Source organism: Momordica charantia, assembly GCF_013281855.1.
Source record: "Momordica charantia cultivar OHB3-1 chromosome 1 unlocalized genomic scaffold, Mcharantia_2.0 BLBB01000001.1, whole genome shotgun sequence".
Lineage (NCBI taxonomy): Eukaryota > Viridiplantae > Streptophyta > Magnoliopsida > Cucurbitales > Cucurbitaceae > Momordica > Momordica charantia.
In genome coordinates, this window is record NW_028275157.1 from 19,126,792 (window position 1) to 19,141,661 (window position 14,870).

The window sequence follows — 14,870 nt, forward strand, 5'->3', positions numbered from 1 at the left end:
CCAAATGCCGATCATATCACCTTCACTTACGCTTCAATAAATAAAAACAAAGCTGAAGCAAAATCTGCTGTGGGTTTTGATCTGCAGGCAACAAAAGCAATGAGCCATCCCAAGTACGCTCATCCCTACTATCAGGGTCCGCCGCCTCCCGTGGTGGCGCCGCCACAATATGCAGTTGCTCGGCCGCGGAGACCGGGTTGCCTGGAGGCATGGTAATTTAATTTCAATCGTGCAACCAAAATTTTTCTGGGTTTATAATATAGAAACTTAATATTTCCTCTGCTTGTCTTGCTGGGGAGTGATGGCTGCTGCAGTCTTGCTGCGCTATGCTGCTGCTGTCTTGTTGACCAGTGCTGCTGCGACCCCTTTTGTCTCTTCGCCTTCTAGCTTAGCCCTACCCCTACATCTGCTTTCTTACAAACTTCATCATTATGTAAGCAAAACAGTACTTAGATGCTGAGAATTATTCGAAAAGAGGTTCTTTTCTCAACGTTCATATGAATTTTTACCACCATCTGCTCATGTTGGTGAAGGGAAATCCTGGCAATTTTATTTATACCACCTTCATCTTAATTGATTTCTTAAACATTGTTTCATGTTTGTGTCATATCTGGCGTGGGCCTTATCTACAGTGCAATTTAGGCCCAATACAAATCAACATCCAAACGCAATTCAAGAACACAAATTCAGGATGAGAATCTAAAAACACACAATTCAACCATGGAAGACACTCGAAATCAAATAACTATTCAGTATAATCTAAGTTTAACGTACCCGAGAGGGAAATGGGCTTATGAGAAAGGGATAATCACCAATGAAACTCCCAAGCCCAATTGACAAAATTTTCCACTTCTTGCTCGCCCCTGTTGTCATGGCTCTATAAACTTGCATCTATTTTAGGAGAAATTGAACTTCCCACTTTCATATCCATTTTAAACTATTACAATTCTACTTTTCATCTCTAGTTTACTACAAATATAAACCCAGATCCCAAAATTCAAGTAAAAAGGAATTGTTTACCATAGAGTTGAAGGCTGAAAACTCTAGAGGTAGGTCAACCAGGAAAGTGCCACTACTTTAGAAGGTTATGTGAAGTCATGACGAACTCATCAAGGTTCAACAATTACCAGACGTAACAATTTAGAAGGTTAACAATCAAATAGATAAAATAAAAATAGCTTTATTAGTTCAAGAATGTAAATTGTATTTTCTTTTTATTTTACTTCCAGAAGACATAGTAGTTGTTGTAAGATTTTTACACAACTGATGACAGAGCAAAACGTTCTTACAATTCTGTCATGGTCACAGATGACAAACTCCAAATCCAACCAGTCGTCAGGATGTTAATTCCAACAAGGACTCCAATGAAAAACAGGAGGGGACTTCCGTGCTGAAAGCACAAACGCTGGCCACAAGCCAAAAACCAGGCGATGAAGAAAACAAGAAAGCTTCTTGTTCTCTTAGTGATCCATACGATCCCGTACGGATCCTTCAAAGAATGGAATATGATACCAACTTTGGATTTTCCCCCTCTTCTACACTGACCCACCAGCCGTAGCTTCCATTTAACTCCTCTTCGGCCTCCTCAAGTCAAAAAATTGGGAGATCCCCAAAAAGAAGGAGAAAAAGAACGTACCTGAAGTCCTTCGTCTTCCTTTCTTCATGTTTTTTTAAGTTTCTTTCTATACGCAGCTTGCTACACTAACCAGGAAACATGGCCCATGGTGGTGGTAATCGCCGTGATACAGCGTTTGACATTGGTAAAACTACGTTTAATGGTGGGCTTGAGTTTTCTGGCCTTACTTATACTGTCATCAAAGACAAGGAACATGAAGGGAAGCTGGTGAAGCAAGAAGTAGACTTGTTGCACAATATTTCGGGGTATTCACCAAAAGGAAGTATCACCGCAGTATTAGGTCCCAGTGGGGCTGGAAAATCTACCTTCTTGGATGGTCTTGCGGGAAGAATTGCAAGCGGAAGCCTGAAGGGTAGAGTTTCTTTGGATGGCATGGAAATGAGCCCAAGCTTGATTAAAAGAACTTCTGCATATATAATGCAAGATGACAGGCTCTTCCCGAAGCTCACTGTTTACGAGACTCTGATGTTCGCAGCAGACTTCCGGCTGGGTTCAATTCCAAAAAACGATAAAATGGAACGGGTGGAGAAATTGATTGAGCAGCTTGGTTTATCAGTAAGCAGATCATTAGCTTTTTCCCTTTTCTGTACTTACATATTTCAATATCTAACCAATGAGATCACTGGTTGCTGATTGCAGTCTGCTCGAAACACCTATATTGGAGATGAAGGAACAAGAGGGGTGTCCGGTGGCGAACGAAGACGAGTTTCAATTGGGGTGGACATCATCCATGGACCATCACTGCTTTTCCTTGATGAGCCAACTTCAGGACTAGACTCCACCAGTGCTTACAGTGTCATTGAAAAGGTGCATAATATAGCTCGCACTGACAGCACTGTGATCCTTACAATCCACCAGCCATCATCTCGAATCCTATCATTCTTTGACCATCTCATCATCCTTGCTCGAGGGCAGCTCATGTTTCAAGGATCACCAAAGGATATCAAACACCATATCAGTCTAATGGGACGAAAAGTACCTCGAGGAGAAAATCCAATTGAATATCTTATGGATGTTATTCAAGAATATGATCGGTCTGAATTTGGAGTGCAGGCACTAGCTGAGTTCGCTAGAACAGGAACGAAGCCCCCACACTTGTCTGATGAAGAGATTTCGTTATCTACTATACATGCCTCGCCGGCTTCATCTTATCAGTCTGGTGTACAAAAAACTAGCAATATTGTGACTGGAAAACGGCTCCACTTGCAAACCAGTTCTTGTGCTTTAAATGATCATGATCATAGTTTGAGAAGCACTTATAATACATCAAGGTCATGGAGTGCGAGTAATAGTGTGGTTATGCAGGCTCTGAGGCTGCCAAAAAGACAACAAGATGGAGCAAAGCTGCGTAATCAAATGAGGTACATCAACTCAATTCAAAGCAATTCAATTGCTTAGAAGTTGCATTTCATTAACATTACTATTATCATCCATTCATCAGTATCAAAGCCTACTATTCAGAACCATAATCTCCAGATTTTCTGATTTGCAGTTCTTCGCCTGCCTCTTATGCATACTCATTTGATGTCCTGCATGGCACACCAACACCTTATAGCAGTGATTACACAGTGAATGAAAATGACTACCTGACTTCAAATGTCGGTTCAAAATCTGTTCCCATTCACAACCTGGGGAAAAAAAATTCAAACTCATTTTTCTCTGAGACCTGGATTCTTATGCGTCGAAATTTCAAGAACATCTCAAGAACCCCTGAGCTGTTCCTGTCAAGGTTGATGGTCCTCACAGTTATGGGGTTTATGATGGCTACAATGTTCATGAATCCTAAAGAGAATATTCAAGGAATCACAAACCGTCTCAGCTTCTTCATCTTTACCGTCTGTCTCTTCTTTTTCTCTTCCAATGATGCTGTCCCAGCATTCATTCAAGAACGTTTCATTTTCATCCGTGAAACTTCCCACAATGCCTATAGAGCATCATCTTACACCATCGCTGGTCTTATTACTCACCTGCCTTTTCTTGGCCTGCAAGCCGCGGTCTATGCTGGCATAGTTTGGTTTGCTTTGAAACTCCGAGGATCTTTCATATATTTCCTGATAGTCCTCTACATGTCCCTTCTTTCAACAAACTCATTTGTTGTATTCATTAGCTCAGTGGTACCGAACTATATCTTGGGTTACGCTGCTGTGATTGCATTCACTGCCCTCTTTTTCTTGTTTTGTGGATATTTCTTAAACAGCCACGACATTCCCCCTTACTGGAAGTGGATGAACAAGATTTCAACGATGACATATCCATATGAAGGGCTTTTGATGAACGAGTATCAGACTTCTAATCCTTTTGGGAAGCAAGCGAATGGAACTGATATTACTGGTATTAACATATTGGAAAGTCTTCATATCAAAACCGATTCAGACAAAAAGTGGGAAAATGTGATTGTGATGCTTGGTTGGGCCGTGCTTTATAGAATTTTGTTCTACCTAATTCTTCGTTTTGCATCCAAGAACCAGAGGACGTGAATAATCGAGGGAGTGGTCAAGAAATAGTTCCTACATTAGAGTACTGATTTAATTGAGAATGAAATTTCATGCTTTCATTTGCCCTCGTTTTTCTTGTATTGGAAAATCAAGTTCTACTTACATCAGTGAAACTACAGTCTAAAATGACTTTCAATTTCCTGGGACAAACCAAAGTTAAAATAACAGCTACCAAGTTCTCGAGTTTGGACCGAAAACAAATTGAGGAGCTACAATAAACTGCCGCCCCATACAATGAGGGTTGATATTCAAAATTTCAAATGGATGCAGGATACCTTTCGTATCCATATTCCAGTGCTAAATACACTCTCCGAATAATTTTTCCGGGAACCTCACCATACTCCCTGAGCCCCGTTGTTCATTCTTCCTCTCTTTCATCCTGGAATTCGGTTTTCCGTTTGCAACTTAATTTTGGATGAATTAAATGCACTGCTATTGACAAATTATATCCTATTATACAAACAAGAAAATCGATAGAAAATAAGACACCAAGAGGCAAATAAATCAATTTCTTCATTGGAGATTATCATTATCCAATATTTAAAGGACCTGAATTTTGGTATTTTGCCTAGGAATCGCTGCTTTGGCCAACTCATGCTTAGGGTTTAAATTTTAATAGCCTATCGGTAAGAATCTACATCATCTTGGAGTCTTCGCCCGTATCGAAGCTGCTCATTTATGATTCCTATGAATGTGAAGCATTCGGCAAAAGGTTATACCAAAGAAACTGATATTACATCTTGCTACATTTGCACATTTCAGGGAATCAAATATGTAGAGAGCCCAATAATAATATTAAGGAGCTAAGCAAAATGCAATTAAAAAGGCTAACAAGCAATTATCTGATCAATCAATTTGGACTTCTGACAATCTTAAAGAAACTTGAGATGATATGGTGGACGGACTGATGAAGATTGGAGGTAACTTAAGGACAAGATGACCCAAATAACTTGAGGTATTAAGCTATTAAACAACTTGATAACTTTATTCATCTTTCAACGACTTTCACCAAGACCTGTGCCATTTAACAACCTGCTACTGATTCCATTAGTTGAGCCAAAGAATAAAAAATTGAAAATCCTGATGATCCAGGAGAAGTTGTGTTAAGTTCTAATGTACACTGTTATTTTGATCAATGGTCTAGCAACAGCCTCACCGAATACAGTCATATTGTTCCATTGACATCAAATATACCTTTCCCTCTTATTATAACAGCACATATTCTAAGTTATTGCTATTAGGATAGAATTAGAAACATTATTAGGATTAAAGCGAGCATAGGTCACCGGTAATTGGCATATATCTCAAACCAAAAGGTTGCGAGTTCGATCTTCACCCCACATGTTGTACTAAAAAAAAGAAACATTATTAGGGTATTGAGGTATATTAGTAATTTTTGTTTGAGAAATTTGTTATAAATAGGGTGAGAAAGGATGAAGCTAGACAACTGTTTAGTGTGGTTTAAGCTTGAGTAAGAATACACAAGAGAGGGGAGGTTCCAAATATCTCGAATTACTACAAGATTATTGTAGCCCTTCTATCCTTTTATCTTTCAATCTATTTCTAGTTGTTTGGGCCCTATTAACTTAAATCAGAATTCAAGGAGATCGTTATTAAAATACTAGACAGATATGGCTTTACTATCAATATGAACTCATAAACTGGGTTACAAGATCCTCATATTTCGTTGGCACTAATGGAAACAAGACAAATATTACAAGGGAACTGCCTGTTTTTATACAAGGTGGAGTAAACATTAAGTGGTAAAAAGAGATGGATTAGCAGATGCAGTACTGACTTGGACTTCAAGCATTTCAAGCCGCCGCTCCAGAGTATCAAGCTTCTCGTTCAAAGATGCCAACTTGCTCTTTGTTGTTGCCTCTGATGGAACCAAGTAAATGAGTTAGAAACCCAGATATTCCTCTTCTTAGCAACTGGTTAACTAAAATACAGCAATAGCGACTTCAAAATTAGAAAGTACATCGTCTACATGTTTTCACTGGAAAACGATTGCCGGAGGATGAGAAATTCAAAGTGCGTGCTGGTGCTCGGTTAATCAATTTCCGGAGGAGAAAACAATCATACAAATCCAGATCAAAGAAAACAAAGAAAGGGTTGCTTCATTTAAACAATAAAAAAAGGCCCATGGGATTCAATTCTCGATCTTAAAAATAAAGGTATTAAGTTTCAAAATTAGACTACCAATTAAATTAAATATCGATTACAAAAGGTAACTAATTAAAACAAGTTAAACAAAATATCAAGTCATACAAGGTAAATTGTAAGAATATGGACGGAGTTCAAATATCAAATAAAGAGATCTAACAATCGATGACAAAGAGGTGGAAAATAAAATAAAGGAACAGAGAGAGGAAAAGGAAAGATTACCAAAATGAACGAGGAAATCAAAGAGACGACGGACATTGATGGAAATATGAGATATGAACTCGCGATTCTCCCAATCGGCTTGAACCGCTATCCCTACGTTCACTGCGTTAGTAATTCCTCCAGCTCTAGCCATCGCCCTGTGTGTGTGTGTATCTCCAGTCACACTACAGAGATTTTATCTTAGCCACGGACACGAATATGCAGATCCGGAGAACCGAGCGGCAAACGCTTGGATTCAAGGTGAGCTCTCAATTTCAATAGCATACGCCAGCCGAGGCGAGTTGATTAAGCTGGAGGAGTGGACCCGGGCGGCTACCATTTTCACCAAACAATGATACACACAAAAATCTCTCTCCTAGTCCTAACTTCCTAACGATGAAAATTGTATAATTAATCGTTTCTTTCCAAAAAAACAAAAACAAAAACAAAAGAACGAAAAAAACAAAAAGAACTTTGTTAGTAAACAAAAAAGTCTTCGTACCCATATTTTACTGTACTAAAAAAGTTATTTTTGTCCATAGAATTTAAAATTTTATATTTTAATAAATTAAATTTTACACATTGATATTATTAATAAGAAATAGAATTATATCTTTAATAAAAAGTTATATACTAGTAACATAAGTCATGTTTTCAAGTTTTGAATCCATATTTCACATATTGTTAAATTTAAAAAATAAAAATTTGTTTATGTTAGCACTTGACCAAGAAATTATGAGCTCGAATTTTTCACTATATTTTTTGTATAAAAAAAATAAATTTTAAGAGATTACGGTATTTGTAAAGTCTAAGATATTGCTAGCATGTGTAATCTCTATTTTTCAATATGGATTTCCATCCATTGAAATTTTTCTAAATATAAATGATTCAAATCTATGCATCCGTGTTCCAATGCTCTATGAGGAATAATAGTGCCAACAATTCAAATCGAATACTAAATTTAATTATTTGAAGCACTATTTCGAAATAATTTTGTTCATTTCCATTAAGTTACCAAAGAGTTCACAAAAAAGAAATATTTAATAGACCATATCTACAAAGTTCACTTTCTCAAACTTAAATAGAACATGAATTATAATAATAATATCTGAAAGTTAAAACAACTTATTGGTGATTGCTAGGCCGGTGCCGCTCTATTATTATTTCGTAGCTTTTACGTTTATTTTAATGGATTTTTTATGTTATTCCAAAAATTATGGATTTTTGTTTTCTGAGAACTTATTTTAGTTTATTTTGGTGGATTTTTTTTTTTTTTGAGAAAATTATATTGGTGGAACTTGGAACTCGGAAATGATATTAGGAAACTGTGTTCGATATTTATGCAAACATAAGATGAAAATTAACATGAAGTATGGAGCACTGTTCTACAACAATACAATGGAACTGTTTGATAAAGTTGGAATTGTTCCAAAAAAAAAAGCACTGTTTATCATTATTAACTGGAAGTGATATTTAAAGCATGTAATCGATATTTATGCAAAAACAAGATGAAAATTAACATAACGAATGGAGCACCGTTTATAAGTTATAACCATACAATTATACAATGGAAATGTTTGATAAAGTTGAACTAAAGAGAGAGAGAGAAAAAAAAAGAAGAAGAAGGAACTGGTTGGCAAAAGCTCCTCTTTTTTTTTCTTTTTTTTTAAGATACCGATGATTATTTCGTTTTTAGATTTATATATTTTTTAAAGTTGCCGTTTAATAATTTATTTGTCCTTTCCCTACAAAAATACATTAAAAAACAATAAACAAAATATTCTTCTTGGTTTAATAAATTCACTAAGGTTGTACAAATATTTTTAAAATGTGGATTGTGAAATTAACAAAATAATTAAAGCGTCAATCATAAAAAAATGTCTAGTTAAGAAAAAATTTAAATTCTTAATGATTACAAACCAAACTATTGCGAGAGTTAGAAAGAAAGATGCGGGAACCAGGTCAGTTTATTTTCTTAGAGAACTTCAATGTTCATACATACATCTCAGACCCAATCAAAATCTGCAAAACAAGGATACAAAATAATTAAAATTTACATACTTGACATATGGCCCTTAAATTTCTTGGCTACCATTTCTTTACTGCTTCGTCCCTGTTTCAGACATATATAGACAGAATATAAGCATTTAAGAATTGAGCGATCACAGAAAAATATTTGTTCATTTCACTGCAATAAACACCTTGTGCGTGATTAATATCAAATATGCATACTTTTATCTTTCGTTAGTCAATCTGTTAATTTTTAGGCTAGCTTTTTAGAGTAATCTTCTAAAATCTAAGTCTTCATTTGCAACAAAGAACACAATTACTCAGTTTTCGTTATTGAATTAAAAAGAACTGGCCATATCTGAACGAAATTTGTGTCTGCTATGATGATCTCATACCAGACAACATCTTTATCAGCTCTTGTATTTCATGGTTTCCTTTTCAAAACCAATTGTAGGAAACTGCTTTGCGTACTCCTCAACATCATGTCGCAGCTTTTCAATCTCAGTTTGGAAGTAAGGAGTAGACTGCATTGTGGCCAGGAAATCCTTCAACTTTGATCCTGGTATAACAGAATGAGGAATCATATGTTAGAAGAGACTGCCCCAGGACTGGCCAAAATATACAAAATCCAAGTGCCCATAAACTTTAAATAGAAAGGCTTTACCAACCTCTGGTTTCCGCTTTGATCTTTAGAGCTATGTTCACTGCAGCATCAAAGAACTCGGCCACCTTGGCGAAATCATTCTCAACAAATCCTCTAGAAGTAAGAGCCGGAGTTCCTGAATGATAAATTGATATCAGCTAAAATAATAGTAACCACAATATATCAGAGCAGGGTCTTCTCAGTTTAGAGAATTTACCCATCCTGATACCACCAGGAACCATAGCTGAGACATCTCCAGGAACAGTGTTTTTGTTGGCTGCGATATGAACCGATTCCAGCACCTTTTCAACTCTTGACCCATCAATACCCTGTACGGATTTATTTTATATAATAGTCAAATCTTCAAATGTTTTTGTAGAGAACGTCTTCTTGAAGGAAGCTTTATGACCGGAATATCCCATACAGAGTTACCTTCTTTAGCGAATATCTCGTTAAGAGAAACAAACTAAGCATAAGATTATTAGTTTAATTTTAGTTTGCAAACTAAGGCATAAGATTATCAGTTTAATTTTAGTCTCTAATAGCTCACCCACTAACTATAAGCATTTTAATTCACAAAGAACTCGTAGAGCAAGGAAGCTTTTTAAAGTAGCCATATAGAAGCAAGGAGTGACTGTTACCTTATTCTTCAAATTTACTAGAACTAAATGATTCTCAGTTCCTCCAGAAACAAGTTCATAGCCCTTCTCAACGAGAGACTGCATTGTTTTTTGAATGTGGTCAACCAATATATCACAAGCAAGTCAAATAAACTCTCCTACCTATTAATCAAATGACTCTGATTGACAATTTTTCATCTGATAGAGATAAATACCTGTGCAAATTTTGAACAATTGCTAAGAACTTGCTCTTGATACGCTTTGTATTCTGGAGTTGATGCCTACATCCATAAAAGATTATATGAGATTGGTTAATGTTTGTATTTTATTGTAACTACTTTGTTTGACTGCCCGTTGGTTCTATTGTTTTAGTCCTTTGTAAATAACCCATCCGAAATCAGTAACAAACAGAGAGTACTTCTGATCCTAATTGCCTGAATTAATTATGTACATGAAATCTATGTTCTATTAAGGAACAGAAAGATCCAAAGTGAAGGACTAAGCCAAAATTTGTAATATTGTGCAGTAAGACAGCAGTGGTGCCAGATGGATCCGGATTACGAAGGATATGTAATCAATAGGTGCCTGTCTTACTGAGTTCACCTTGTTTATATAAACTGTTGGCACGTGTGTCAATCTTATTTGTCTTCTTATTACTACCTTGTGATCATCATTTTGTTTGCATTTTGTGTTGAGGAATATTTATGTAGCAAGTGTCAAAGATTCCATGTTGTCTAGTATTGTGATCTCAGAATTGCAAATTTTATTGCACATTATTTTTCACTTAAAATTTCGTACGCCTAATATAGTTAGTGTTAAGGGCTAACAGAGCATTTATCCCTTTGAAACTCATCCTCACAGATGGTTGGAATTGTATACACACAACTTTCTCTATCTCACCGGCAAAGAGAGTCATTATTTGTGTCACATCCTCTCATTCATTTCAAGGATAATTTCCAATGAGATTTCTGATGTTATCATTAGGAATTGAATAATTTAACTGTTGGGCAACTCTTTTCACAAGTTCTCCCCCATTATTCCTCTTGTACGATCCCATGTTTATTAAACTTTCGTCCTGCCTACCTATAATCAGTTACGGCCCAGTTGAACTTAGTCTTACCTATAACATTTTAACCCTAGACGTACCCCAAAATTTCAACTTAAGTTAATTATAATTTTGATCTTTCCACTTAATGAAATCATACGCCCAACAAACTTCAACCTCAAAATAACTCTAGTGGGAGCAACAATAGTCCTACAATATTATAGGAGCAGAAGAAAGGGTAACAATTCTAGGTAAAATACGGGGGGGGGGGGCGCAACATGTTTATGATCAAGCCAACCTGTTTCAGTGCAACTGCTAAACCAGCAATTGTGTGGTTGTGCGGACCACCCTGAAGACCGGGAAAGACAGCCTGATTGATTTTGTCTTCATAGTCGTATAACACCTTCAGGGAGAGACAAAAGATGATTAATTTTCAATTCAGTAAAATTTGAAAAACGAATCTATCCTAAAGTTAAAATAATTAATGATAAAAGAAAAAAAAATGGCAAGGATACATTTGTGCTCGTTATTGAAATAGAAAAAAGAAAACTACCTCCTTTCCTTGTTTATTTATCTCCTTCACCCCTTTCCGGAAGAAAATCATGGCTCCACGTGGCCCACGAAGTGACTTGTGAGTTGTGGTGGTTACAACATCAGCATAATCAAAGGGTGAAGGGATGACATCGGCTGCAACTAGTCCACTGATATGTGCCATGTCTGCCAACATTATAGCTTTTTGTTTATCACAGACCTGCGTAAAGGCATAGGAGATATAAGCCTTGGGACATCCGAGATGTGACTTGAGATCAAGACCACAATTTACCATACAGTTTAAGGGCTCACGCATATAAAAAGTCAAGGAGTTTACCTTGCGTATACGTGCATAATCATATAGACGTGCATAAGCACTAGCACCAGCAACTATTAACTTGGGTCGGAAAAGAGTAGCACTTCTCTCCAACTGCCATTTGTAGCTTAATGGTCAGTGACATCACTCCAAAAGTCTTTTAATTGCTTAATTTCCACCAAATGGAATTATATGACAAATTCAGTAAGTTAAAAAATGCACTATCATAAACTCAGACTACTATTGAACTTTGGTCAAACGTTCAAAAATATTTGATGAGTGAAGACCTGGATCAACTCTGATCCAGAAGAAATTTTAGTCATAGAAAAAGATTTAGCAGTAGAAATGCTAGGATCTTATTATTATTCTTTAGATAACTATTACTTTTTTGCTTGTAATGGATTCTTCACATAGTAATTTTGATTGGCAACAATAACATTTCAGTATTTTTCTTGAGACCATATAGAGAATCTAGGGTCATGAGAATAAATTGCATAATACCTGGTCATAGTCAATATAGCCAGTGCTCTCATCCAATCTGTATGGCATTGTCTCAAAAAACATAGACACTGCAGAAATCTTTTTGGTATCAGTCTGCACAATCACGCAAAATAAAGAAGTTTTTTCAATAGTTAAAAAAGCAGGGCCCAAAAGGTGATTTTCAGACAAGGATACTTCTTATGGTTCAATAGCCAAAGGAATATGCTACTTCAACTATGTTCAAGATTAACTCTGAGAAAGTGCATGCAAAGGTGCAAATGCTACTGATATTCATTGATAAAATTGCCACCGGTCATAAGAAATTGGTAGTATATCAATGAGAAATTAAAAAAAAAAGATATATAGGGTCATATCAATGGAGAGTTTTCTAGAAAGTTACAGGCACCTGGTAACCATGAGAGAGATGCCCTCCGTGAGGAAGATCAAGAGCCATAATTCGTTCATGTGGTTTTAACAATGCTGTATAAACTTGAAAATTTGATGGAGAGCCAGATAGAGATTGGACATTTACTGCAATAAAATGGGGATATTCAATTAATCTTTTTTGTGAATTATCATGAGAACTGGGAAGAAGACTAAGAATATTTCACCATTAACCAATGGCACTGAATTAAGATATATGACAGCTAGTGATTCTAGGCGTTCCCTATTCCCACACAATTATTATAAATTACCTCCCCATTTTTCTGGATCCAAACGAAATGCTTCCAGTGCACGTTTTTGGCACAAGGTTTCAGCCATGTCAATGTACCTACAATGTAAATATTAGAAAAATAAATAAATAAAATCTTCTGCTTTGCACCAGGAAATAATTGGAGTTGATAAATGATGAAAACAATTATTAGCTACTTTAAGCTACGGCCATCAAATAACCAGAAGAAATTATAACAAAAACAAGCATAAACTTAATGATGGCTTCCACGTACTCATTTCCACCGTAGTATCTAGCACCAGGATATCCTTCGCTATACTTGTTAGTCATAACAGATCCAACTGCTTGCATCACGGAAAGGGAAGTGAAGTTCTCCGAAGGTATGAGCTCGAGGCCCTTCAAATAAAAAATAAATTATGAGTTCCATTGAAAGATTGAACTACAAGAGAGGAATAAAAACATTTATCGTTCTAAAATATATGAAAATACCGTTGGTTCTTACATAAGTGTTGGTAATATTTTGAGCAGTAGGAACTAAGGGGAGTGGTTAACTAACATAGTTGAACCGAAATTAGTAGGAGCAAAAATATAAAATAAATTCTTCCAATGGAGTGAGGTCAGCGTTGAGCGAGGCTTCATTGAAATGGACTCGCAAAGTATCAGAATTACAGTACCATAGGTTTTAATTTCATCCCGATCAAATTGGCTTTAATAGAATGATGTTATTTGAACAATTAGGCATCAAATTCATCAGCCAATACAAAGAAACAGCACTGCAAACAAATGCACGTATAGAACACACTTCTTCCAGATAGGAACCATTCTACCTTCCATTGCCTGGCCTTCTCGAGTTCGATTATGTTCGCGATTTCCGGATCAATAACCTCGAGCGGATCATTCAATTGTTTAGGCCACTGCAAATTATGTTTTCAATGTTCATAAGCTATTTTGAGACACAGAGTGCGAATATAGACAAAATAAGAAGAGACATATTGGTTTACCGGAACGCGTGGTCTCTCCTTATCATAGGCAACTTCGTTGGGCAAAGAAGACTGAAAGAACAATAAAACCAATTACGAAACAGTTAACGATTAGAATTTAGAAGGCTGCGAATTATACAGTAATCCATCTAGTTGATTTCTTCCTCTGCTTCTCCATTGGTAAAAAGAAAGACAAAAAGGAACACAAAGTAACTGGTCTTGATTTACGAAACTGAAATCGTTTCATCTCGAAGAGGTGACCAGCTCACTCGTGTATTATGCAAAGAACCATACCAAGAACATTAAGAAAAAAAATAACAATACAGACGAGAAAAAGTAGAATGAAGAGGTTGAGAAAGATACCAGGAAACAGAAAGAGCCGCCATGGAGAAGGTGGCGTACGGGCCTGTTCACGGAAGAAGAGAGCCTACGCAGCGCCATTGTCAGTGCCACGTTCTCTCTATCCGCTCACAGGGATTTTAGCATTTGAGTTAGTTAGTCGGGTTTTTCTTTTTTTTTTTCCTTCCTTTTTTTCCCTCCGATTATTATCTTCTTTCCAACACTGGTAGCTTAAAGATGCGGTAACATATTTTAAGCATATAGTTAAATTATAAATTTGGTAGTTTGGAAATAATTTCAATTTCATAGTTTCATTATTCTTTGTGGTTTGGCTTAATTTCGATTTAGTCTCCGTAATTTGAGTTTAATTTTAATTTAATCCTATGATTTAAAAATTTCAATTGACTTTTATAGTTTAGTTAAATTTCACAAAACATTTATCATTTACCATATTGATATATTTTTGAAAAATAGAAAAAAAATAAAGTGGATTTTTTTTTCTCTATACATATGAATGTATATGCGCAATAAAAAGGATCCACAAAAATCACATCCATATTTGAACGGTTCCAAACCACAAATAGTTTTCTTCTCGAATCTCAACCCAATTTTTTAAAGTCAACCTAGGCCACAAATTTTCTTGCAGTTTATCCCTATAAGTTTAGCTGTTTAGATATCATAAATGTTCTTGAAAAACATGATAATAAAAAATTGTAATACTAATATAATATAGAT

The 14,870-nt window shown here is 36.0% G+C and overlaps 3 protein-coding genes across 6 annotated transcripts; 1 reads left to right on the forward strand and 2 right to left on the reverse strand.

Annotated features, from left to right (window-relative positions):
• Positions 1-218: 218 nt before the first annotated feature.
• Positions 219-4,331, forward strand: LOC111005667 (ABC transporter G family member STR2-like). The gene is made up of 4 exons (XM_022277256.2): positions 219-433; positions 1,309-2,191; positions 2,276-2,997; positions 3,129-4,331. Exons 2-4 carry the CDS (start codon positions 1,715-1,717, stop codon positions 4,111-4,113), a joined length of 2,184 nt encoding a protein of 727 aa, XP_022132948.1. The 5' UTR covers positions 219-433; positions 1,309-1,714; the 3' UTR covers positions 4,114-4,331.
• Positions 4,332-4,474: 143 nt separating this feature from the next.
• Positions 4,475-6,889, reverse strand: BRK1 (BRICK1). Of its 4 annotated transcripts, none has more exons than XM_088120756.1 (3): positions 6,520-6,888; positions 5,930-6,012; positions 4,475-4,510 (listed from the first exon to the last, which is right to left on the reverse strand). In XM_088120756.1, the coding sequence occupies exons 1-3, from the start codon at positions 6,650-6,652 to the stop codon at positions 4,490-4,492; spliced, it is 237 nt and encodes a 78-aa protein (XP_087976882.1). In that variant the 5' UTR covers positions 6,653-6,888; the 3' UTR covers positions 4,475-4,489. The 4 variants fall into 4 exon arrangements, with proteins under 4 accessions (XP_087976882.1, XP_087976883.1, XP_087976876.1 ...); XM_088120757.1 differs by lacking the exon at positions 4,475-4,510 and adding an exon at positions 4,628-4,816 and having other exon boundaries at positions 6,520-6,887; XM_088120750.1 differs by lacking the exon at positions 4,475-4,510 and adding an exon at positions 5,203-5,480 and having other exon boundaries at positions 6,520-6,889.
• A 1,558-nt stretch (positions 6,890-8,447) lies between these two features.
• Positions 8,448-14,319, reverse strand: LOC111005774 (serine hydroxymethyltransferase, mitochondrial). The gene is made up of 16 exons (XM_022277402.2): positions 14,160-14,319; positions 13,818-13,868; positions 13,644-13,730; positions 13,091-13,212; positions 12,839-12,915; positions 12,550-12,674; positions 12,165-12,257; positions 11,685-11,777; positions 11,370-11,567; positions 11,115-11,219; positions 9,987-10,052; positions 9,793-9,870; positions 9,369-9,480; positions 9,177-9,287; positions 8,904-9,067; positions 8,448-8,611 (listed from the first exon to the last, which is right to left on the reverse strand). The coding sequence occupies exons 1-15, from the start codon at positions 14,235-14,237 to the stop codon at positions 8,919-8,921; spliced, it is 1,545 nt and encodes a 514-aa protein (XP_022133094.1). The 5' UTR covers positions 14,238-14,319; the 3' UTR covers positions 8,448-8,611; positions 8,904-8,918.
• Between the last annotated feature and the right edge of the window lie 551 nt (positions 14,320-14,870).

Coding starts and splice junctions, on each gene's coding strand:
- BRK1 (XM_088120750.1), bottom strand. CDS start 6,652: ATGGCTAGAGCTGGAGGAATTACTAACGCAGTGAACGTAGGGATAGCG. Junction 6,013..6,519: donor TGATTTCCTCGTTCATTTTG/GTAATCTTTCCT, acceptor TGGTTCCATCAG/AGGCAACAACAAAGAGCAAG. Junction 5,481..5,929: donor TTGAAATGCTTGAAGTCCAA/GTCAGTACTGCA, acceptor TCTTTTTTTTAG/TACAACATGTGGGGTGAAGA.
- LOC111005667 (XM_022277256.2), top strand. CDS start 1,715: ATGGCCCATGGTGGTGGTAATCGCCGTGATACAGCGTTTGACATTGGT. Junction 2,192..2,275: donor TTGAGCAGCTTGGTTTATCA/GTAAGCAGATCA, acceptor TGCTGATTGCAG/TCTGCTCGAAACACCTATAT. Junction 2,998..3,128: donor AAGCTGCGTAATCAAATGAG/GTACATCAACTC, acceptor TCTGATTTGCAG/TTCTTCGCCTGCCTCTTATG.
- LOC111005774 (XM_022277402.2), bottom strand. CDS start 14,237: ATGGCGCTGCGTAGGCTCTCTTCTTCCGTGAACAGGCCCGTACGCCAC. Junction 12,916..13,090: donor AGATACTACGGTGGAAATGA/GTACGTGGAAGC, acceptor TTTACATTGTAG/GTACATTGACATGGCTGAAA. Junction 12,258..12,549: donor ATCTCTCTCATGGTTACCAG/GTGCCTGTAACT, acceptor GTGATTGTGCAG/ACTGATACCAAAAAGATTTC.